Here is a 24722-nt window from a genome sequence, read left to right as displayed (position 1 = left end):
TATAATGTTGCATAATATTGCTTTTGATTTTTTAATGATTTCAACTTATATCCTGAAACAGCCCTTTTCATATGTGTGCATATCAAGTTATAAATTAATATTCCAAGGATGGTATTCAAACTTGTTCCGCAGAATAGAAAACTATTTAGTTTTAATTCTCTAGAAATGATATTTGTGTAAACATTACTATTTTATTTGCTTATATACCACATGTTTACCATATGTTTTTCAAATCCCTTCCTTTACAGAGCTTAACACTGGATGTAGTTCACATGACCTACCCGTCACCTGATATATGTCAAGATGGAACAGAAAATATTATGAAATATATGTGTGCAGGTGAGTAATGCGAGTAAAGCACCACTTTTCTGATGGCGGCGCACAGTGGGCCAGAATGAGTTGAAAGTGCGCAAAATTATGTTCCGTGTTATATTTTTACTTTAACATGTTGATTAAGGGTAATTTGGGCGTAGAATCGACTGAACATAATTTAAAGCTGATATGACATCACCTTGATACAAAATTTTGATTGGCTACTCAAAACCTATCTGTGAATAGACAAATTACGCTAAACAATGTGTAGTATATAAACTTGTATTATGTGTTACTTTAAGATTGACCAGAGTGAATGTTGGTTTATGCTTCTCACATGCCTAAAAAGTGTGTATAAGATCCTGAAAATAATTTTTTGGCATCAAAATGATCATTAGATTTAAAAAAAATACTTTAAAATCTGAAAAATATTAACCTTGCTTTATAAAACTGTAGACTTGGGTAAAACGCAGAGTATAACACCACGAATGTATCACTATGAGGAGGGTTTTTGGCTGAAATTATCCTGCAAGTAACTTTTATCTCTGGAAGAGGGGTGGGTAGCCCTAATATTTGTTATCAACCTTCATTTTGTTTACATTATGCCCGAGATTCATGTCATTTTCATGGAATGGAAGGAGAATCTTCCTTGCCATCCCAGCTCGCCGTGCAAAAATGAACTGCAATGCACACCCCGTATGGTGTGCTGCGATGACTACGCCGTATAAAAATGACCGTTTTGGGGGTGATTTGTCAAGTAAAATTGGCTCTAACATAAAAACGGGCAGCTAAATTTGGTATCGACTCACAGCTTAGACATCAGGGAAAATGATGCTGATAGAATTTAGACGGAAATACAAACGTTTCTAATGTAAATGGAAAAAACATGGATTATCAGCCTATTTCGAGAAATAATTATCCTATAAACCTCCTGAAAGGTGTCTTTTATCTACTTTGAAACCTTTCACATGAAAATAGAATATATCAGGATTATGTGGGAGCCACTTCAGATTCCTTCATGAAAAACCTGTGAAATGGCCTGTTTTTCAACTAGGTTGTCATTTACGCGGCATTTCGCAAAATGTCACATTTTACGATTTGAGGTAGTAAATTAACAACCTTTATGCAATTCCGGAATGAAATATTTTGCTGAAGTATTCTTCAAAGTGTTGTCTTTCAGCTGGGCATGACAACAAATAAAAAATGAAAGTGCGCCTAAATGACTTTTGGCGCACTTTCCTTTCGCCCCGGGTCTCCGTGCGGCGGGGCGTCGACATTGAAATCTTAAACCAAAGGTCAAGTTTTTTAAATGACATCATAACTTAGAAATAGTATGGACCTAGTTCATAAAACTTAGACATAAGGTTATTCAGTTATTATTTAACATTCTGCCTGAGTTTCAGGTCACATGACCAAGGTCAAAGGTCATTTAGGTCAATGAACTTTGGCCATGTTGGGGGTATCTGTTGTATTACCATCATAACTTTGAAAGTTTATGGATCTAGTTCATAAAACTTAGATATAAGAGTAATCACATATCACTGAACATCCTGTGCGAGTTTCAGGTCACATGTCCAAGTTCAAAGGTCACTTAAGGTCAATGAACTTTGGCCATGTTGGGGGTAATTGTTGAATTGCCATCATAACTTTGAAAGAATAGGTGCTATAGAATTGTATTTACTATTATTATTATATAGTTAATGAAATGTGGACATAAGGGTAATCAAGTCATATTAATTTGTCAGGATTTGATAAGAATTATAGAAAGTTCACTTGAGCTCAAGAAGGGATCACCATACAAAGCGCTTTATAAAATGTCCTCCAGGTAATGTAACTTTCTTGTAAGTATCAAAACACCCAAATGGTTTTGCACATTCCCCACTGTCTATAAAGACATGTAGCAATTTTTCCCTATTTGCTTTTGCTTGTAATATAGTTTTCTTATCTGTATCCTGATATAGAAAATGGTATTGAGTACTCCCCACCGTCTAAACACCTCTTACCGGTGTTGAACACATACTCAAGTGCATCAGAAACATCAGTTTCCGCTCTACAAGCCTTGCAGCGTGAAGAGGATCAACTGAACAGCTCTGTTCTTAAATACGAGACCAAGAAAGTAAGTATATTGCAAATGACGACTGGAATATCAATATAATGAAATTCTCTGAACCAAGTCGCCACGTAACCTAAATAAAAAAATAACCACAGCATTGTTTGGGTAGTCGATTTGCTATCTTATTTTTGTCTCACCTGCATAGCAGAGTGAGACTATAGGCGCCGCTTTTCCGACGGCGGCGGCGGCGGCGGCGGCGTCAACACCAAATCTTAACCTGAGGTTAAGTTTTTGAAATGACAGCATAACTTAGAAAGTATATGGACCTAGTTCATGAAACTTGGCCAGAAGGTTAATCAAGTATTACTGAACATCCTGCCTGAGTTTCATGTCACATGACCAAGGTCAAAGGTCATTTAGGGTCAATGAACTTAGACCATGTTGGGGGAATCAACATCAAAATCTTAACCTAAGGTTAAGTTTTTGAAATGTCATCATAACTTAGAAAATATATGGACCTAGTTCATGAAACTTATACATAAGGTTAATCAAGTATCACTGAACATCCTGCATGAGTTTCACATCACATGACCAAGATCAAAGGTCATTTAGGGTCAATGAACTTTGGCCGAATTGGGGGGTATCTGTTGAATTACCATCATAACTTTGAAAGTTTATGGATCTGATTCATGAAACTTGGACATAATAGTTATCAAGTATTACTGAACATCCTGTGCAAGTTTCAGGTCACATGAACAAGGTCAAAGGTCATTTAGGGTCAATGAACTTTGGCCAAATTGGGGTATTTGTTGAATTACAGCCATAAATTTGAAAGTGTGTTGGTCTAGTTCATAAAACTTGGACATAATAGTAATCAAGTATCACTGAACATCCTGTGCGAGTTTCAGGTCACATGATCAAGGTCAAAGGTCATGTAAGGTCAAAGAACTTTGGCCACGTTGGGGGTATTTGTTGAATCGCCATCATATCTCTATAAGTGTATTGGTCTAGTTCATAAAACGTGGAAATAAGAGTAACCAAGTATCACTGAACATCTTGTGCGAGTTATAGTAGTTTTCAAAATCAGCACTGCTGCTATATTGAATCGCGTGATGCAGGTGAGACGGCCAGAGGCATTCCACTTGTTTATATTATTTTCTATGATAAATATTTGTCAAATATTTTATAAGAAATTTGGCTCTTGTCAACAAAAATGGTAGACCATGGAGGTACATGTACATAGAATGCATCAACATTTTCCTTCTTGAGAATATGACAGAAAAAAAGAGGTTATCAAATCCAAAACGGTCAATATTTTGCTACATTTTGTTTTTATTTTTCAAAGGGTGGCCGTGCAAGCCCGTAGTTTGTATGGTCTGAACTATGAATTCTTTTTAAGGAACAGTAGCTTAGAAGTAGAATGATTGCCTAGATACTAGGTAACCTCAGTTTGAAGTCAAATCAAAGCACCTTTGCCCTATGTTGAGGCACCAATGTGTCATTGATTACTTTGAATGGACTTAGAGAAGCCATTTGTCCATTGGTCACTCACAGAACTTGACGTAATACTGGCCACTATGCCCTCTTCCTTTTGATCAAAATTAAGTCCGTTGTAAATGCGCTTCTTTTATTTGGTCATTGTGCCCTTTTATCATAATTGTGATTTTGAATAATTCAGAACATGCCTTTATATAAATGGCCTTGGTGCTCCTTTGTCTGGCCTGGGTGCCCTCTGCTAGTTGGCCTGATTAAGAACTTAACCTCACCAAAGTGACCTTGCCCTTCAAAAATTATATTCTGTGGCCTGCTTCATGTACTCATTGATTCATTTTAAAATGAAGGTTCCATGAAATTTGCTCCGATGAAAAATATGCATGTTAAGCCAAACATAAGATTTAACATCCAAAATTGAATAAACCCTAATCATTATGTTTAAATAATTCTGAACCAAAAACTCTATTCCAATCCTAACACTGCCACTATGCCCTCTGATATATTAAGACCAGAGCAAATGTCGCAGGAGCAAATGTCGTGTCACCAACATGAATGCCAGATGTAGTATTGATTTCAAAATGAGTTCATCCAGTTTCCAATGAAATGACCACCTTATTGTCTTCATGTATGAATAACAAATATGTGCCAAAGGATTCTGGAAGAAATTGTGTGATTTCTGAGAAATGTGCAAAATCAGAGAACATGACATTTCACCAAGATGTCTCGTCTTTTTCTGAGCAGTAATAATACACTGTCCCACATGTGATTATCTGTGTTGGTGATCTTCAGCATGACCATTTTGTCTGCTTAGAGTTCAGGATTTCACAAAGTTGATGTAACTGTTCCAGACCTAAATCTAAGATGATATAGTATAGTGACAATGAATCTTGGTTTTACAGACTTTCTCATGAAATCAGTGTTTATTGCAACTACTTTCGTTGTTTTTGTGGGTGCGTCGTGGTCTAGTGGTTCTGACTCTCACCTTTGAAACAAAGGGTCGTGGATTCGAATCCTAGCCATGGCGTGTTTTCCTTAGCAAGAAATTTATCCACACTGCTGCACTCGACCCAGGTGAGGTGAATGGGTACCCGGCAGGATTAATTCATTGCATGCACTGAGCGCCGGTGATGGTAGCTCGAGCTAAAGCCGGGGTAATAGTAGCAGCGCTTTGTATCCTCAGGCAAAAAACACTTTATAAATCCAGCTATTATTATTATTATCTCAAGTAAAATAACCAAGATTTTCTACAGATCTTTGGAATATATGAATTGCCTTGCTCCTCCAGCTCTACATCTACTTTTCTCTGTTTGTATTCCTGCACAGAACCAGAAGCAGAATGACTTTGCCAGGTTGGAACAGGAACTAGCCCAGTTGGAGGCCCAGCAGGCCCAAATTGCTGAGTCCTCAAACAGGAACAGGGCTCTCTTACTACAATCATTAGCAAGGGTAAGCAGTCATTCATCACTTCATACTATTTTGATGTTATCACCTGATTATCGTCAACTTGGAGGGGTCAGATATAAGAACTTTCAATGGCCATTATTAAGTTGTGATGAGGCAAAGCTAAGAATGATGGACCATTATGTAATCACAATGGCTTGACCCTAAACACTGATTTAACAGAACGTTCCAGTGCCTGTGAAAGCATTGACAGGATCATTTCTTCTGCTGGCACTGAATTTGTGTGCTTGAGCTTAACACATAAAGTGCATGGGCCATGTGATATGGTGTATAATGCACTGAAAAAATATCATGCTTAAATGACTCCTTATTTCTTTTGAATGTCAATCTCCACACCAAAATATTCAGATTTAATTCCAATAGGACTTTAAACATGTTATTAAGTCAGGTATAGTTAAAGCAAAATAAAGTAAAATTTTTCAATGTTTTGAACTGCTCGATTGATTGATTTATTTATTATTTATTCGGCACTTCAAACATATTCAAGATTACAAAGCAATATCAATCATTACATACAATGACATAAAATATTATACAGGTATGTGCAGTATTTAATAACAGTTTGCCCAGTGCATCAGTTGGTGGCCAGGGAAGAGGAGAGCAAACTTAATCACTGTGACCTGATGGTCCCTCCGCCCAATTGTATTAATACCTATAATTCTCATGATTTTTTCAATTCTAGGAACAAGCAGAGAGTGACTCGAACATCAGGAATATACAGGAGAAGTCAGAATGTGAAAGAAGACAGATGATATCATCATTACAGGAAGGTAAGTCATCTATTCCATTAGATATAGCGCCCTCATTTATAAACCACTACTATGGGTGTGTTTCACAGAGATTTGCATGTATAAGTCTGGCTAGATATCGCTTGTAAATTCCTGGTTGAGTTTGGTATAAAATGCATCTTTGTATTGGTCTGATCGCAGTTATCCCGACACCCTTTTGCTGTATAGTAATGAATGAAATTACATGCTAAATACCATGTGTGCATTGACACTTGTGAGGCTTAAAGTCATCATTGAATCTTTGTGAAACACCCCCAGGTTCGGTTTGCTTAGGTCACATGTCATAGCGCAAAGTAGCCATAAGAAAATTTGAATTAAATTTGTTTTTATGTAACATAGAATACACAATTGTAAGTGTTTGTTGGTGGCGATTCCCTTTTTTCAATAGCATTTATATCATTTGACAAGCATAGTAGTGAACATGTACTCCAGATGCCTGCATTGCCATTTAAATAAGATTTCAGCCTGTGCCTTATTTGTTTTATAACATGGATGATAGTATGAATTTGTAGTAGAAATTTGTTTAAACCCCCATGATACCTCAAAACGCACTAAACTGAGAAGCTTATTTGTTTGCTTGTTGCAACGAAGGCACTTGCGGGGCAGGGAGTTGGGGGGTCAAATTTCCCCACCCCAGGGGCAGTTCATGGTAAATGAAACTTTCTATGTACCGTTGTTTAAATGTACGAGTTGATTTGTTATGTGCATTTTGTTTCTTTGTCATTCCAGTTGAACACAGATCAGCAGACCTCATCCAACAACTGTTGGAAATGAATGAAAAGTAATTATGATTTTTTTTTTAAAGTTTTAGATTCCATATGCAATTTAAAGTAGATATTATCCTACTAAGTATCTATAAAGTGAAGGAAAAAAAAACATGTGAAACTAAAATTTTCATTTTTTGCCAAAAAAAAGCTTTAGTTTTATTGCTAGCTGCAGTTTGTAGAAGCATGCTTGTTGAGTAAAAAAAACAATGCTTGACTTTTTATCCTTTCGTTTTAGATGTCCATTGAAACACATGTTAGATCTTTATCTATATATTACTATGCATTATTTAAGAATGAGTACAACATATTTGATAATGCCATTATTGGCAATTACCAACTAGGAAAGGGACAAATCAGGTGGGTGTTTTATAAAGCTGTTCGTAAGATACGAATGACTTTACGCACGACTGGTGATCCTTTCTTATGCTATGTGATATCCCTTTGTAATTGAGTTATAACCTAAGAACATGTTTCAGTCATGCGTAAATATGAAACACCCACCTGTTTCACAATCAGTTTGAAATATGCCAGATTATCAAACAACAAAAGGAATGTGTAAATATGTCAATAGTTTCTTGAAGAACTAGTTTATAACTTTGAATTATCACATCCCACCAGTGGCGTACCTAGGATTTTCCACAGGGGGGGCAAAATCGGCCGACCAGAGAAAAAATTGACAAGCAAAAAAAAAAAAAAAAAAAAAAAAAAAAAGGTCTTCAAGCTCGTCAGGGGGGGGGGGGGGGACAATAATGTCTTCAAGCTCGTTAGGGGGGCATAAAAGGTCTTTCAAGCTCGTCAGGGGGGGCAGGGATATGTATTTTGTATGGGTTGTGGCTCGTCAGGGGGGGGCAGAGTGCCCCCCCTGCCCCCCCCCCCCCCCCCCCCCGTAGGTATGCTAGTGCATCCCACTCATTGCAAGATCAATAACTTTTGGCTATGATTTGTTTTTAATCCAGGGCCAAAAAGAAAGAAGCATTCCTAGATGAGATGGAGAGGAAAATGTGAGTTCTGATTTTACCATATTAAGAGTAAAGATGATGATGATAATAATAATAGTGATAATACTAACAATAGTAATGATAATGATAATAAGAACAATAATTATAGTGATGATGATGATAATAATTATATACAAATAATGAATTTTTATGAGTGCAATGGACAGAATACTTCATGAGGTGAAAGATTAAATGACCCATTAAACGAGGCGTAGCCGAGTTGAATGGATCATTATTTCATCTTTCACTGAATGAAGTATTCTGTCCATTGCACGAATGAAAAAACATTCATTATTTGGTTCATATGAAGTTCATGAATTTTGATGCAAAACATGCTCATGCAGTGCGAGTTCGATCTGTTGATTGTTACATCATTACAACATGCACACTGCTGGTGCATGCTGAGCTGCAGTCTCGGTGCGTGAGTGCAATGGACAAAATCGTATGGATCCAAAATTGCACGGTTGATGACGTCATTGCACAATGGGCTAAATGAACGATATCAAACAACCAATCAATTCACAAGGATCTATCTAGGTGTTATATAATAATGTTTTATTTACCATAGTAACCACTATAGTTATGAAACTGCTCTACCAGCAGTCCGTACATAACATGTATTATTATTACCCTTCTCCAATATAAATGCATACAAAACCACTAGTGTATAGAACCAATGAGATTTCCCTTCCTGTGATTATGAGTGAGATCCATGTGCACATTCTATGCTGGAACCCCCCCCCCCCCCTCATAAACAGTTAGATGTTGCATATAGAATTGTGAGTGTGTGTTGGTGGCAATTCCCATGTTTCAATGGTATATATATCATTTGACAAGTGTAGTACATGTACTATCCATGTACTCCAGATGCCTGCATTGCCATTTATATCACAAGATTTAAGCCTGTGCCTTATTTGTTTTATAACATGGATGATAGTATGAATGTGTAGTAGAAATTTGTTGAAACCCCCCACGATACCTCAAAACACACTAAACTGAGAAGAAAACACTTATTTGTTTGCTTGTTGCAACGAAGGCACCATAGTAACCACTATAGTTATGAAACTGCTCTACCAGCAGTCCGTACATAACATGTATTATTATTACCCTTCTCCAATCTAAATGCATACAAAACCACTAGTGTATAGAACCAATGAGATTTCCCTTCCTGCAATTATGAGTGAGATCCATGTGCACATTCTATGCTGGAACCCCCCCCCCCCCTCATAAACAGTTAGATGTTGCATATAGAATGTGGATGATTGATATGTGAAATTTGAAGAAAAAAAATTCCTAGAAAGTCACCAGATTATGTGAGTGGATATCAAATTATGTCATATGGATGTTTTGACAGAATTTAGACAATATGAGACTAACTCAGTCAGTATCAAAGCCCACATTTATAAGTCTAAGGCCAGTATTCTGAAGAAATTAGACCATGGTCTAACTCTGTGCTAAAATTATGGGAAGCCAAAAGTGTCAAAATTGTTATTAAGTTGTATGTTTCTTATGTTTACTGTGCTCTTTCCTGATTCATCGATGGTGAAGACAATCATCTATTTATACTTCGTAGACAATTTGAGAGCCAAATGGGCTGAAATATGATATCTCTACTGTTAGTGATTTATGTAACAATTGGCTATCCATACTTAAACCACAACTTTTAAACCCGAGTTTAAGTTAAACCCGACTTCAGAATACGGGCCTATATGTGTAGCTCAGGGTTCAAATTCACCTTAGGCCATCAAAGGCCATGACTGTGCATGCTCAGTTTGACTGGCTCCACTGGCATACAGATTGGGAAGCCATTAAAATTTCACGACTCAAAAAAAAAAGAGAAGTAGAAAGAAAAGGAAAGGAAAAAAGGGTGTAAAAAAATATTTTTGTAAGTATTCTACCGACTGGCCTTTGATAAATTTCTGTGCCCTTTTGTGTATCCCTCTTAGTGCTGTGATATAAATAAGTTCCCTACAGAAGAATGGCCTCGCCCTAAACATTTCAAAAGGCCTGCAATATTAGATGACATGTATAAAGTAGTTATCCATCATTTCTTCAACTACCTGTACTCTTTCACCGATAATGGTACAATTCATGCAATTGTTATTAATTTATAATTTTGTAACATCTTGACAGGATGGAAGATGAGGAGATGTTCAAGATTCAGGAGGAGGAGAGGAAGTTAGTCAGAGAACATGATGTACTCATATCGATGGAAGGAATCCTAAGGGAAAGACATGCCCTAGAATCAAAGAGATTGAAATATGAAGAGCATAGGGACAGCGTTACCAAACAAGCAATGGAATTGTAAGTGATGATTGGGGTGGGTGTGATGGTGATGGTTGTGGTGGTTGTGATGGTGGTAGTGATGATGATGATGATAGGAGGAGGATGGTGATGGTGATGATTGGGATAATGAAGATAATTCTGTATGTAATAATGGTGGGGTGTTGTTGATGATGATGTGGATCAGGGACAGGAGGCTGATAATGATTGTGATAAATATGACGATGATGGAGGTGGATGGTTAAGATGATGAAGATGTTCTATTGCTCCTTCAGATGATTCCATCACAATTTATAATGAACATGTGAGAGTTACATTGACAGTAAGTGATTTTAATCATGACCTTTCATTCGTTATCGACTTTACACATTTTGTACATTGTACTTTAACATATGATGTTTAAGGATTGCCATATTAAATTATTATTATAACATGAATAATAAGCAATGCTTCCTCAATGTTTACCACCCCAGGGATGAATTAGAAATGAACAAGCTAGGAGACCAACTCAGCTCCATCAAGCATAACCGAGACGAGATCTTCAAAGAACTTATGCAAGAAGAAGAATTTCAACGGCAAGCCTTTCAGACTCTCCTTATCAACAAAGATACCAGGCATAAGAGACTTTCAGAAACGGTAAGGGATTGTGTTGCTAGAAACTTGCAATTGGCTGCAAGTCAGTTTCCTTTTTTCAACCCTTATCAACAAAGAAATGTCGGCATAAGACAGGGTGCGACACTGGCAGCGGTCCGACGGTCCCAGACCAGTAACAATTGCTGTCAGGCTTAGTAGTTTTTCAGAAATAGCCAGATTTTACTGGTCCGACATGACCAGTAAAAAATATATCAAACTGATACAAATGATATGTTCTCTTTTGTAAATTGTAAAATGGCTCTCATGAATTATGTTGTGGGGGGCAATAAAAGCAATTAAAGTCAGCAAAATAAACTCAAGTCTCATTTTATATTTTTCTTCATTTTGGGGGACCAGTAAATTTTAGGTTCTGACCAGTAAAAAATTGAAAAATTGGGGATCTACTTGGTCCAACATGAACAGGTTAATTCAGTAGAAAAAAGGTTTAGTGTGGAGCCCTGCATGAGAGATTGACCAAAACGGTACAGGGAAATTGCAACAAACTTGTAATTGATTGCAAGCCACTCTTAGGCTTTAGATTCAATGATAAGTCTTGCTAATAATTGTGAATGTGCCATTGATTACTGGTATGCTTCTTACAACAGATACGTACAAGTAAATAACCTGGGTTGAATATCATATAGCTGTTTATTAGTTACCATTGACTTAATGCACAATTGGTGACGTATTCTTGGGTACCAATCAGTTTCTCAGTGATTTTGATTCATCAGCTGAATTCGATATCCAATCTTTATATATTAGCATTCTTGTTTTTTTACAAACATGTGGATGAAAATTTTTTATCTTTTATATTTTGATGAGAGTTGTTGCAAACTCGGTCCCACTATGGTAACGGAAATTCTGGAGGATCTCATTGAGTACATTACCAGGTCACCGAGGGGAGCATTTCATGAAACAAAAAGTCATTGATTTCCACTGACTATTTGTGATAAGCTACTGAAATCCTTGCATCTGATTGGCTCAGATAACATATTTTCAGTGAAAATCACTGGCAACAGGCTTCATGAAACTCTCCCTAGTCAGTCAGTCAGTCAACAGACCTGCCACATGTCCTGATTTTATTGAGGGTTGTCCTGATTTTCAACTTTCAAGTGGCCAAAATTCAGGATGCCCTGATTTCTAAAATTTCATGTAAGAGAAAAAAAATGTTGGAAAAATTGCCATTGATCCATTCATGCCCCGCATTTCTCAGTACATCTAAAAAAGCCCAGTCCTTTTGGGGTTAAAATTGCTAAATTCCAGGAGCTTCAGGGGAACTGTCTTCTTTACCCCCCCCCCCCCCCCCCCTGCTTGGGGCTCTGCTCCTGGACACCGCCATGGGCTTAGTGGGCCTCCTAAACCACAGGCCATTGGTTGTTGAGATTGTGCATGTCTAAAAGGTGGCAAGTATGTGCCAATTAGTCAAAAGTCCAAACTTTTAGATGATATTGTTCTCATCTTACCCATTATCTCTCTCTCTCTCATAGATCTACATGATCCAGCAGCAGCTTGCCGAAGTCACAATGGCCGAGATCGAGAAGCGTAACATGAAGGCCGATTCAGCCTCGTTGGCCTTGGAGCAGAAACGAGAAGACCTTGCGGCCTTGCTCAAACAGCTCATGATGCAGAGGGAGGAGAGAGAGGAAGCCCTCAAACAAAGAATGGTAAGAACCTGATCTACAACATAAATAGATGGTTCTATTCTCAGATTGTGTGACATTATGATAACTATACCTATTTAGCTTACTACCAATTCTATATAATTCTTGCTTGGTCTAAATGTCTTCTTTATCTTACCTCCATTACTATACAACTTTATTTGAAAATGCCGATCATTATGACTTTTATGTTTTGTTGGATGTAATAGTGTAGGGCCCCACTCACAAGCTTTGCTTCTTAGGGATCCTGAAAAAATCCTTTCATATATGTATCTCTGAAGATAGAAGTACTTGATATTTGATATCATAAATTACAAAAGAATTGGTGAGTGTTAGACATCATCAACTCCCTCATTTCCATACTAACTACATGTAGGTCATGCATTTAACTCTTTTTGAATATTTGTCAAACTTTAAAATGCCATTAGTTTCATATTTTACATCCGAATTCGATTGAAAAAAATCAGTGCTATGTTTGTTTGATTGTTCTCTACCTGTTCAAATCATCTTTATTGTTTTGGTGGGCTTGACCTTTGGTTGATGTAAGTTCTTTGTGTCATCTTGATAGCATATTTGAATTTCATTTTTTATAACCGAATGCACTGTAATAAACTGAGAAAAATAATCATTGTTGAATTTATTTTGTTGATCAGCTGGAGATGGAGGAGCTGAGAGAAAGGACAGAACAGGATTACTGGTTGGTGCAATATCAGAGGCTTTTGGATAAGAAACCACAATCACTCATCGATCAGGTTAGTGATGATGATGATGATGATGACGATGATGATGATGATGGTGGTGGTGGATGTGTTGGTGATGGTGATGATGATGATGATGATGACAGTGACAATGATGATGATGATGATGATGATGGTGATGATGATGATGATGATGGTGGTGATGATTATGATGGCGATGATGATGATGATGATGATGGTGGTGGTGTTGGGAATGGTGATCATGGTGGTGATGGTGGTGTTGGCAGCATTGTTGATTATAATGACGTTGATGACAGTGATGATGATTACGATGATATTTATGACTGTAATGATGATGAAGACAATGATAACAATGACCATAATTTTTTTTATAATGATGGCAATGATAATAACATTGATGATGATGATGGTGATGAGGATGATGATGAACATGATATTGATGATAATGATGATGGTGTGTGTACTCTTAATGATACCTCTTACATCTGTAATAGTGTTTTGTAGGTGTGTGCAGGTTTTCTTCCTTTTCGTTTGTGATATTCTAGGCTTTCCAACAGAAAAATAGAACCTTTTCCCGAGCATTCAGGGGGTTAAATAAGGTACCGTTAAAAAGTATTTTATTGAAGGTGCTGTGAATTGTACTGCAGATTTGTGACTTAGTGCTTTGAGTTCAGACAGTATAAATCATGTTCATCTTTCTTTTCTCACCAACAAATTTATTTTTGTATTCTTGATGAGTTAAAGCCAGCTCATTTTTTTAAAAGGTTTACAACTGTGTCATACATTTCTTCTGTTCTAGCCTCAGCTTAATCACATTTATGCTGGTTGTATATTGTGTGTTACGGGACAAAATGGGGGGGGGGGCATATATCCGGAATCCAACACAAATTGATAGTTTGTTTTTAAGAAAAGAGGACAAATCAGAGGAGAAAATAGATCACAATGCAAACAAAGTAATGATGATGGCAAGTAATAAAAAAGCAGTTTTATAAAAGGTTGTATTCAGTAACCAATGGGGATTTCAAATTTGGGGCAAAGGTAATGTTTTTATGATGTAGGGTCTGGTAAAGACTCTCCCTTCCATATTCTCATTACACAAAATTTCTAATATGTTAGATTTTCGACATAAATATAGATACAATATCCTATATCATCTAGTGCAGAGTTTACTGCATGTATTGTCATACAAACAGTACATACATTGCATGTTGGTGCTACCAGCGTTAATACTTACTGTCATCACTGTGTGATCATGAAGCCTAACTCATATAAACTGTATGCTCAAAAATTTTGATACCCTTTAATATTTCAAGCTTATTTGTAAAAATAAACTGAACCCTTTTTTCAATATTGTGCAGTTAATAGGCTGAACAGCATAGAAACAAAAGAAAATATGTCTGTAGAGAAAGCTTGTGATCCAGCATGCCCATTATGAAGATCGATTCATGTGTCATGCATTAGTGCATACATTTGGACGCATGCTATTTGAACCAAGTCATTTTGTTTGTGCCAGGTTTTGTTGATGTAAGTTTAATGATTTTGTCTTCATTATAACAAACAGATTCAATTTGATTTTGATTTGTTCATTCTATATGAATGAAAAGCAGTTTTGGAAGACATAAAAAGGTTAAAAGATTAGGGTAAACCCATAGAAGTCGGCTGCATAGATTTTCTTTGTGTGATGATATCAAATTAGATCAGGAAGATATTGCCCATTATACAACATAGTAATGGATATTTAATTAGTGGTCACTAACTGTCTTTCCCAGAAAAGTGATTGATACTATTGCGAAAAATTCCATGGCCCCTCTTGAAAAGAATTGTGGATTTCCCTTGAAATAACTTTAATGGAAATTATCAGAAAATTAATGTTTGTCATATATTTCACCCCTTTCCTCTTATGTTATTGTTGCTGGTATCTGTCTTTCTTTATTATTCTGCAAAATCTTCTTTCAAATCTAGAAATAAATTCATCATTTTCTTCATTCATATTCTCTTCTAGGAACACAAACTTGAACTTGCTGTGGTTGATATCTTACAAGAGGCTGGTGCAGAAGACTACATCCCTAAATTTGCCAGGCATCGTGTTTCCATAGAAACCATGATGCAGATGGGTATGGAAGAGCTGAGAGAGGTAATGAATAATTTGATAGAGACTATTCATGCATTATTAATAATGTTTCTAGTCTACTTTAGCTTGTATGCTGCATCGATAGAATATCTGTAGAAATCTGCATTTACAATACACATACAAGCACCTTTCTCCTTTTATTGACAATTCAGCATTCATCATAATTCAGCTATTTTACAACCGGAAATGCAGAATTATAAGAATTTCACATTTCATATGGCAGACAAAATGGGAGTATAGAATTTGAGTGTATTTCATGTGCATTATTTCTTAATGATTTCAGATATGACTTACATAAAATTGCCAATAAACATTAAATGTCTGTTTGCAATCAGAAGAAGGAGGAAGAGGAGAACGAGAAGCAGAAGGAGGAGAAGAAGTTGAAGGAGGATAGTAATGAAATAATAACAATTACGATAATAACAATAATAGTCACAATAATAAAGAGTAGTAAGAGGATAATAATGATAGTAATGAAATAATAATGATCCATGATTTATGTACCACAAAATCGCAAATGGTCTTTAAAGGAGAATGAAACCCTTGAAACCAGCTGAATCCATATCAAAGAGAAAAATCAAAGAAACATATTGTTGAAAGTTTGAGGAAGATTGAATGAATAATAAGAAAGTTATGAGCATTTGAATATTGAGATCACTAATGCCATGTAGTTCCTCTCATTGGCAATGCGACCAAGATCTGTGATGTCACACACGTACAATTCCCTCATTACTTAGTACTTATTTCACTTATATTCTCACTTTTATAGAGTCTATCACAAGGTGAGGTGTTCTCTTTATGAGAGGACAAGTACAGAGGTTTCACAACATTATTTTATTGATGAATCGTTTGTTATATGATTAGAATGAGCAAAAAGAGATGTTTTGGGGTATATTTTCGGTGTCCAAAAGGGGAGAGTTGTTCATCTGTGACATAGATCTTGGTCGCATTGCCAATGGGAGGATCTCCATAGCATTAGTGATCTCGACATTCAAATGCTCATAACTCTTCTATTGCTAGTTCTATTTTACTCAAACTTTTGTTGATCTTATTCTTTGATTTTTCTGCTTTCACAAAAGCTAACTTGCTCCAAGAGTTTCATTCTCCTTTAAAAACAATACATCAATATTTTTCCTTTCAGATTGGAGTCCACGAGGTCGGTCTCCGCAAGGCCATCTTGACTGCCGTCCAAGGCTACGTCCAAGCCCAGACCAGAGCGATGGAGAAAGCAGCCGCCATCGAGAGACCGACAGAACCCTCCGCCCCACCCATGGAGGACGGTAGCAGTAAGGGTAAGAAGGGCAAGGAGGAGGAGGAGATGGGTGCTGCTGCATCATCGAGACCGGTAGAGGCGATGGAAGCACCGGAAGGGTACACCCCTGATGTCACCGTTAGGGTCACAACAGAGTGTGTTATCTGCATGGAGAAAGACGTGAGTATAGTTTGTATATTTCAATATCTGAGGTGAATGGATGGGACCTATTCAGGACAATCATTCTACTTGTGTGGAATATGAATGTTTCTTTTGAAAATGGAATAAATAAGTTGTTTCAGACACATTTATGTCTTAGTTTTGGGGTGAATTATTTATCTCTGGACAAAACAAAAACATGATAAATTCTACATTTTGCAGCAATTAAACATGTTAAAATTGCATGTCTTTTTTATGGTCAGTAAATGATGAATTTGAAAAAAAGTTCTGTGTTCATAATTTTGATATATCATCAAATGGTAGTAAATATGCTTTCAAGGAATAGATCATAGATGTAGCTTTTAGAAGACAAAAGGGAACGCATTCTTTTTAACTTACTTTGACCTATAGGTAATTCTTGTAAACAATTAGTTTTATAGTACATAAATTTATATGAAATGGTCTTGTAAAGAGAGAGGTTTGTCTATTATGCACTTCATAAATCAATTTTTATTATTATTATTTCCTCTCATTTTCCCATCACTTTTAATCCTTAGTCTGATATGCTGTTTTTGATGTGTGGTCATATTTGCTGCTGTGTCAAATGCTCCCAACCACTGTTCAAGTGCCCCCTGTGTCGTGGAGACATCACCTCGAAGATCATCGTAGGAAACTCGCCAGTTGGATGAAATTGGTTGGATTCTGGTTATAGCAAATCATATTTATATATTTTTCATCTCTGTTTTGAAAATATTGTCAAGTCATTTTTATGTATATGAATTCATATTTCATATTTATGTGACTTTGAACAAATTGTCATATCAAAATGCGAGTCATCAGATTGCTCATATACATTGTATTATGACTTGTTTTTTTTATATTCTATAAATTATGTCTACATGCATTTTATATACAACTGTGTACGTAATTTGTTTTTACTCGACAAATTGAAAGTCATCATTACTTTGAGTTATGCCAGACATATGGAAGCCTTCACTAGTCAGTACAAGTCTCATCTCTATGTTAAAAATACTTATTAATCTACACAAATCATACGTTTCATGTATGAATATTTTTTTTTATTACAATTTAATTGAATTTCAGTGGTATACATCTACTGGACATGCATTTTTTTATATAGCAATAGTGATGCATGTATATATTTACATATTTGCACACACAATATAAACAGTGCAGAGGATCGATATTTGTATTATACTACGTAACATTTTCATGACTTGGGGTTTCCTCTCAGCCGTATTTCTTTCCTTTGTCAGCTTTACGTGCATATCCCCCTCAAAAGGAGAGAATTTATGATATTTCTATATTTCATATTTTACTTCTTCACTTGGCCTTTTTGCTATCTCTATGTACGATGAATGTGGAGTAACAGAGTGCATTACACCAGTAGGCTTATTTGGAGGTGCTATTTGGGGACATCGTGGTTTCGTGGTTACAACTCTTGTCTTTCAATCAGAGGGACGTGGGTTCAAATCCCAGCCATGGCGTATTTTCCTTTAGCAAGAAATTTTCCCACATTGTGCTGCCTACCCATGTGAGGTGAATGGGTACCAAGCAGGATTAATTCCTTGAAGGCACTTAGAGCTGGAAGGCAACTCGAGCTACAGGTGGGGTAATGATAATAACAATACACCTTACTAGATAGTGCTAGATAAATACCTTTTATTATTATTATTGTTATTAGTTTTAAAACAGAAAGCCTGTTTTCAGTTCCTGGTACATACATTATGTTTCATACTAAAGTGTATTTTTTTTCACTTAAATGATATCTCATACAGAATGTAAGATTGTATGTATGTTCTGATTTTTAAAAGTTGCTTTTATTGTTTCATGGCAGAAAATACAATTAGCAAAGAATTAAAAAAAAAATCTAACTCAAATTGACTGGCGTTCAGATGGGGGGGGGGGGGATGGGGCTTGACAAAAACAATAAAGGAGAAAAGGAATGAAGAGGAACTGAAAAGGGGTGAAAAAAGATATTATTTTGTGAGTATTATGATTACCCGGTATGTTGCAGGGGTCAAATGTGAGAGTTCAATATTCAAGGGCATGTTGATGAGGATTTATAAAATACAGTACATGTACATATTTCTGTAAATTTTGACTTGTAGTTATAGTCATGTATAATTGTTAGTTTTACTTTTAATCACAATTCCCTGTTTTTCTTTTCCTTTTATTTTCAAAGCTTTGCTTGGCTAGTCTATTATTTAAAAGATGAAAAAAGTGGCTGTATTTGTTTTTTTTTTCAAGTATGGAGAGGCAAAAACTGTCGGCAATTTTGAAGGAAAAAATATTGATTGATATGCTTAGATCTCTCCTTAACATTGGAAAAGCATTCAAATGTTTTATTCCATCCCAATAAAAATCAATTATAGTATAGAATACAGTAATAACAAATACAATATACAGTAATAAGGCAAGAAAATGTAAGATAAAACAAAAGCATAAGCTGATACAAATGACAATAAAAAGATGCAATGTTGGAATTGGGTGGTCATAAAAACCTTTCAAGGTTGTCAAGAAAACCACTCTTATTTAAATGAAATAAGTCACATTAGAATTACAAATGTAGTAAAAATACTAATTTGAAATAAAATTCAATAATTGAAAACATTTGATATTACATGTTATACGATAAATATGTAAGTTAAAACACGTTTAACCGGACAAACCCATCACGTAAAACATACAAGGCAGTAAAAATCATTGCTTTCACACACTTGATTAAATATAATTTCCTGCTAAAAGCATTCGTTGAACTGATTGATCTTATTTCTATTGGCAGATGAAAATAGATAGATGGATAGATAGATAGATAAATGGTATTTATTAAAATTCTCCACATATTGCAGTTAACAAACTGAATCGCATGTGAATTACACACAGCTAAATATACAAGTATACATTTCATTGAATACATTTTACAATACGATGTTCAAGTGTGTAAGTAAATAAAATACAGTATACTGTATACCATTGATCTTATGATACAATTAAAACTATTAACATTACATTCATGCATAACTGTATTGTCAGGATCAAGAAAGATTTTTGGAAAGGGCAAGGAAAGAGTACAGGGTTAGAGAATTTAGGTAGAAAAAAAAAGAAGAAAAACCATTAGGAAGGGTAAGATTGATCATGACAAGAACATGTAACAAATACATAAAAAAAGAAAGGGCAAGTTATGGCAATGAACATGACAAATAATCCTAACAGTAATATACAATACAAAAAGCCTAATCATTCAAGGGTTTTTGTTGTACAAACGGATCAAATCAGGGATTGGGCTGTTCCACATATGCTTAGTTTTACATCTGGGTTCGTGTATCTTTCTTGTCTTTCATAGGTTATTTGCAATCGTTGGGGAATGAACTGTTCAAACTGAACTGTAAATAATAAAGTCTTTTTAAAGAAGGCGACACTAAGATCATTTCGACGTTTTTCTAATTGTTGTAATTTTGACAGAGTAAGAGCAGTAGTGTAACAATCATAATCATTTCTAAAGATAATTCTTAAGGCGCGTTTTTGAATTCTTTCTAAGCGTTGTATTTGGGTAATTGTGAGACCTACATACATGCATGTGAAACATTTACATATATATTGTAATTCAAAATATATTTGCAGGTTGTAGTACATGTTGATAAGTATGCGGAATCTAATTCCTGTAATTTGTATATCCCTTTTTTATTTTCTCTATTTTATTACCTATAGGATGGTACAGTCTAGTTAGAATATGATGTTTTGTTAAATTGATTTATCTATTTATTTATAGTTTGATATAAGAGGAAGAATTATGAATAAATAGATAAATTGTATAGAAAAGTGATAGTAAGATAATGTTGCATAAAGTCATTTAAGCTGTAACTTAATGTTATTTGAGTGTGATGCTAAAAGTACATGTACATAGGAAAGAGATATATATATATTACAATTATTATGTCTATTTCTTTTTCTGACGGCAAATAGTATATATGTGGTAAAATCATTTGAAATTTGTCTGACCAATACTTAAAACTTGTGATATTTAAATCACTATCTGTGTGACATGTTTGACATATATATGTTTCAATGTTGATTGAATATTCCTTGAATATCCTTATTTATCATTCAAAAGGTGAGAGAATAGTAAAGATTAAAGAGTGGAGGAATGGGAATGTGAGAGAGAGAGAGAGAAGGTAGGATAAGGGTAGCAGGGGGTGAAACTCGTTTTAAGTAATTATTTTCTTTTTTCAAATGGCATAATGGAGACAGATTATTGTATCTGAACATGCAATACATGTACATGTGTCATATATTTCTTGTAGCTTTCAGCATTGAGGATATAATTCCTTCTGTGTAAAAACAAATTCTGTGTTTTAATTTTTGCATGGTTTCATCAAATTTGTTAATTGCCAGTCATTGTTGCCTTTTGATTGCTAGTCAATATTGCAAATCCATTTTATGGTTTGTAATGGGCTGGTAATTGAACAGTGCATGTTTGATCTACAGAATTCAATCATGCAGTAATCTTCATTACTGCTGTATTTTTTAAATCTTGGAAATTTTGAAACTATGAATTATTCATTAATGTACTTTTGATGTAATGTGTACATAGTTTTCTTCAAAATTTCTTCGGATCAATCTCTTTCCAAAGGTCACACATTGAATTTGAACTAGACATCTTTTTATGATATATTTTTCCCCAGAAGGGTCAAAGAGAAGTGTCAAATTTGAAATAATCTCTTTGGCCAAATACTATTGATTTTGTTTATCAACAAACCCCCCAAGCATTTTGGGGTTATCAGTTTCAACTGGTAGATTTGTGTTTTGTAATCAAGAACATATTTTCAAATTTAGATTTTGTTAATTTAATTAGGGGAGTGTTTTTATACCCATGTTGAGGGATAATAATGCTGTTTTAAGTAGATACAAGAGTAGAGTGTGCTGTTCATAGTATGATGAATATATAAATACATTTTAGTTATACTAAGTTTCCATCAAATTTCATTATTAGGGGAAACACAAATGGACCAATTTTCTGGTTTGAATCATTTAAATATACATTATTAGTTACAGAATGTTTTGTTTTGTAATATTGTTGCACCCCCTCCCCCCCCCCAAAAAAAATCTCTTTTTTCTGTCTATGCAATATTCTGTGTTTATACTTTGTATATACTTTGTGAACAAAAGTAAATTGGGCAATGGCATATTGGTACATATACCAACTATTATTTGAAATAATATTCAGGTTTAATTTACTACAAGTACTAATGTATGATGATGTTTATATTCTGTTTAATGTGAAAAAAACTGTGAGATGTTATGAATCTCCCATTTTTCTTTCTATTAATGTGTCACCAAGTCCCAAACATTTCACTCATGAATGGGGCTTCTATGTATTTCAGACACATGCATTCAAACAAGCTAAAATATAGCATTTATTATACTATATACTTCCTAGTCCTAGTGGAATATATCAGAAGATGTTATATTATGTTCTTTCTCAGAAATTTTAATGAACATTAGCGAGATCACTAGAAATGTTTTAAGGTTTTCAAAATGATTTTTTTTTCCATAATGGACCCCTACACCTCCCCTTTGTTTTTCAATCTAGATTACATTTATTTGATTGTTTTCACCAATTACCCATTCCCCAGTATTGAAGATGTAGATTTTTTTTTAATGAACAAAATTATAATTATATGAAAATTATATTGAATTCCTAATTTTTTATCTACTTTAAATGAATGGGAACACAGGGTTGTATGAATACCGGTAATCTCCATGTTAATTATCAATTAATTTATAAAAGTTATTGTATTTAAATCTGGTTTTCTCCTCATGAATACGTGTGTTCACTTATATCTGTATCAACGTTATGTAACAAAATCACATGTCAACTAGAACTCATTTATATGTATGAGTTGTATTAAAGAAAACTATTTGCATTTTCATTGATATACATTAAATTTGTTATTCTGGTCATTGGATTGATTGATTGATGTATCAGTAAAGATGGCCAATGAAGACAGAGAGAGAGAGGGGTGGGAGAAATAGCGACAGGAAGAGAGGGGGGGGGGTGAGGAGACAACTGAAACACACGCATGTCATTAAAGGGGAATCCAACCCAAATAAAAACTTGTTTTTGTAAGAAAAAGAAAATTATAAGAAAAAGAAAAATCAGACAAGTTGATAGGTGAAAGTTTGAACAATATTGGACAAACAACAAGAAAGTTATGATTTTTTTAAAAGTTGTAAATATTGGTAATCACTATACCCATGGAGACTTCAAATTGGCCGCATATGAGATGTCATAGTGATGTAAGGCAAGGACTACTCTTCCATGTACTCCAATACATATAATGGCTAAAATGTCATTTTTCCCCAAAGTTTAATTTCAAATTATATTTTTCATTCATGAAGACATAAAACAATATAATACCTGGGTTATATTTAGATTACTGCCCCAGGGGAATGGAAAACCACAAATCCCTGATAATTAAGTACATGGCCTATGGGAAAGTTGTCCTTGCCCCTTGTCATAATTTACTTACCCAGTTGCCAATTTGAAATCTACATAGTATTAGTGATCTCAATTTTAAAGCAGCTAGAACTTTCTTATTGCTTGTCCGATTTATTTCAAACTTTTACCATTCTGTTTAATTTATTTTTCTCCTCCACAACACAACATTTTATGGCCAAGGCTGGATTCCCCTTTAAGATGGTGGAAATCAGAGATGTGTTTTTTAGAAAGTATTTCACTACTTAAATGAGGACTGTTGTCACTAGGAATTTGGTCAACTGAGGCTCATATGAAATTTTTCATGCAACTGAGGACATGCACTATCATTCCAGACTTTTCGCATTTTCTGGGAGGAAGCTCTCTACAATGCACTTTGAAAATGGAAGTCAAATCACAATGGAGAGCCGAGAGGCTTTTGTCAAAAGTTGATGGATTGGGACAGCATCGGAATCTATCGACTCCGGACAACGATATAATTGCAATTGTTCTTCTGCGGCAAATCTTTGGATGATCTGTCCCAGTCCACCAACTTTCGACAACTTAAGCCGCTCGGCTGTCCATTGTGATTTTAATTGCATTTTCAAAGGAATTGATGAGTTGTAGAGTTTCCTTGTCAAAAAGTGAAAACTCTCTATTGTGAATCAACCACTTTATTAATATATGCAAAATCATGATTTAGAACCCCTTGTCTTTGTATTAATCTCACCCCCCACTCATCCTGACTCTACCCTTCCATTTCTCCATCCCCCTTCTCTCTCTCACTTAATCTTCTGCCCCCTTTACCCCTCTTCTAACCCTCTGCCTTTCTCTCAATCTCTCTCTCGAGGAAGAGCCTGTATTCGCGGGCCTGGGTGAGACCATAGGCTAAACCCATTTCTTTTTTTTTATTGGGGGGAGGGAGGTGTTACAAAATAGCTTCTCTATGTGATCATTATTAGCTCTCCTGTCATCTCTTACTGGAATCTCTAACATCAATGCAAGTTTTACAATCTTTCTCCTTTTTGATAAATTTACAGCTAAAAATGATGAAAATTATATAAATTTTCTTAATAGTCATTCAGTCTTATAAAAATACAAGTGAGTGGATAATAAGAAAGTTTAAAGGCACATATCAGTTTCCATGGAAAATACAACACCATTCGGAAGCTTAATCTGTACACTCAATATCAATCTCCAAAGCTGTCGTGAGACCGCAGACATTTAATGCCACTGGAAATTCCATCCATTGCCTAATATGGTAAAGTCATTATCTCACTTTACCTGGCCCAGCGTTCCCAAGGCTAAGCAATCTTAGCCTATGGATTTCTCACTGGTACACCAAATTTGCTTTCCCCCAAACATGGGTCTATTACAGGTATTTCCGATGCTTTTCACAAATTCTGGGATCAGAAAATGTTTATCCACTCATCATGAAAGCTGATGTTCATGTGACTTATAATGAAACCCTATTGATTATTTTATACATGTATGATTCTTATTATCTATACCTTT

General features: G+C 35.2%; 1 protein-coding gene across 4 annotated transcripts in view; it reads left to right on the top strand.

Annotated features, from left to right (window-relative positions):
• LOC129277967 (E3 ubiquitin-protein ligase LRSAM1-like) overlaps positions 1–21822 on the top strand; it is a 34236-nt gene extending 12414 nt beyond the window's left edge. For all 4 annotated transcript variants that reach the window (XM_064110567.1, XM_054914158.2, XM_064110566.1 and 1 more), the window contains 13 exons: positions 249–339; positions 2274–2428; positions 5183–5305; positions 6003–6090; positions 6838–6889; positions 7832–7876; positions 10007–10177; positions 10630–10792; positions 12277–12453; positions 13101–13199; positions 15169–15300; positions 16439–16729; positions 17266–21822. In XM_064110567.1, coding sequence (XP_063966637.1) covers positions 249–339; positions 2274–2428; positions 5183–5305; positions 6003–6090; positions 6838–6889; positions 7832–7876; positions 10007–10177; positions 10630–10792; positions 12277–12453; positions 13101–13199; positions 15169–15300; positions 16439–16729; positions 17266–17397 — 1719 coding nt within the window. In that variant the 3' untranslated portion in view covers positions 17398–21822. The remainder of the gene's footprint in view (positions 1–248; positions 340–2273; positions 2429–5182; positions 5306–6002; positions 6091–6837; positions 6890–7831; positions 7877–10006; positions 10178–10629; positions 10793–12276; positions 12454–13100; positions 13200–15168; positions 15301–16438; positions 16730–17265) is intronic.
• The last annotated feature ends 2900 nt before the right edge of the window (positions 21823–24722 follow it).

The sequence above is a fragment of the Lytechinus pictus genome, chromosome 15 (genome assembly GCF_037042905.1).
Source record: "Lytechinus pictus isolate F3 Inbred chromosome 15, Lp3.0, whole genome shotgun sequence".
Classification (NCBI taxonomy): Eukaryota; Metazoa; Echinodermata; class Echinoidea; order Temnopleuroida; family Toxopneustidae; genus Lytechinus; species Lytechinus pictus.
Note: the sequence above shows the minus strand (reverse complement) of the source record. Positions and strands in the feature narration are given on the sequence as shown.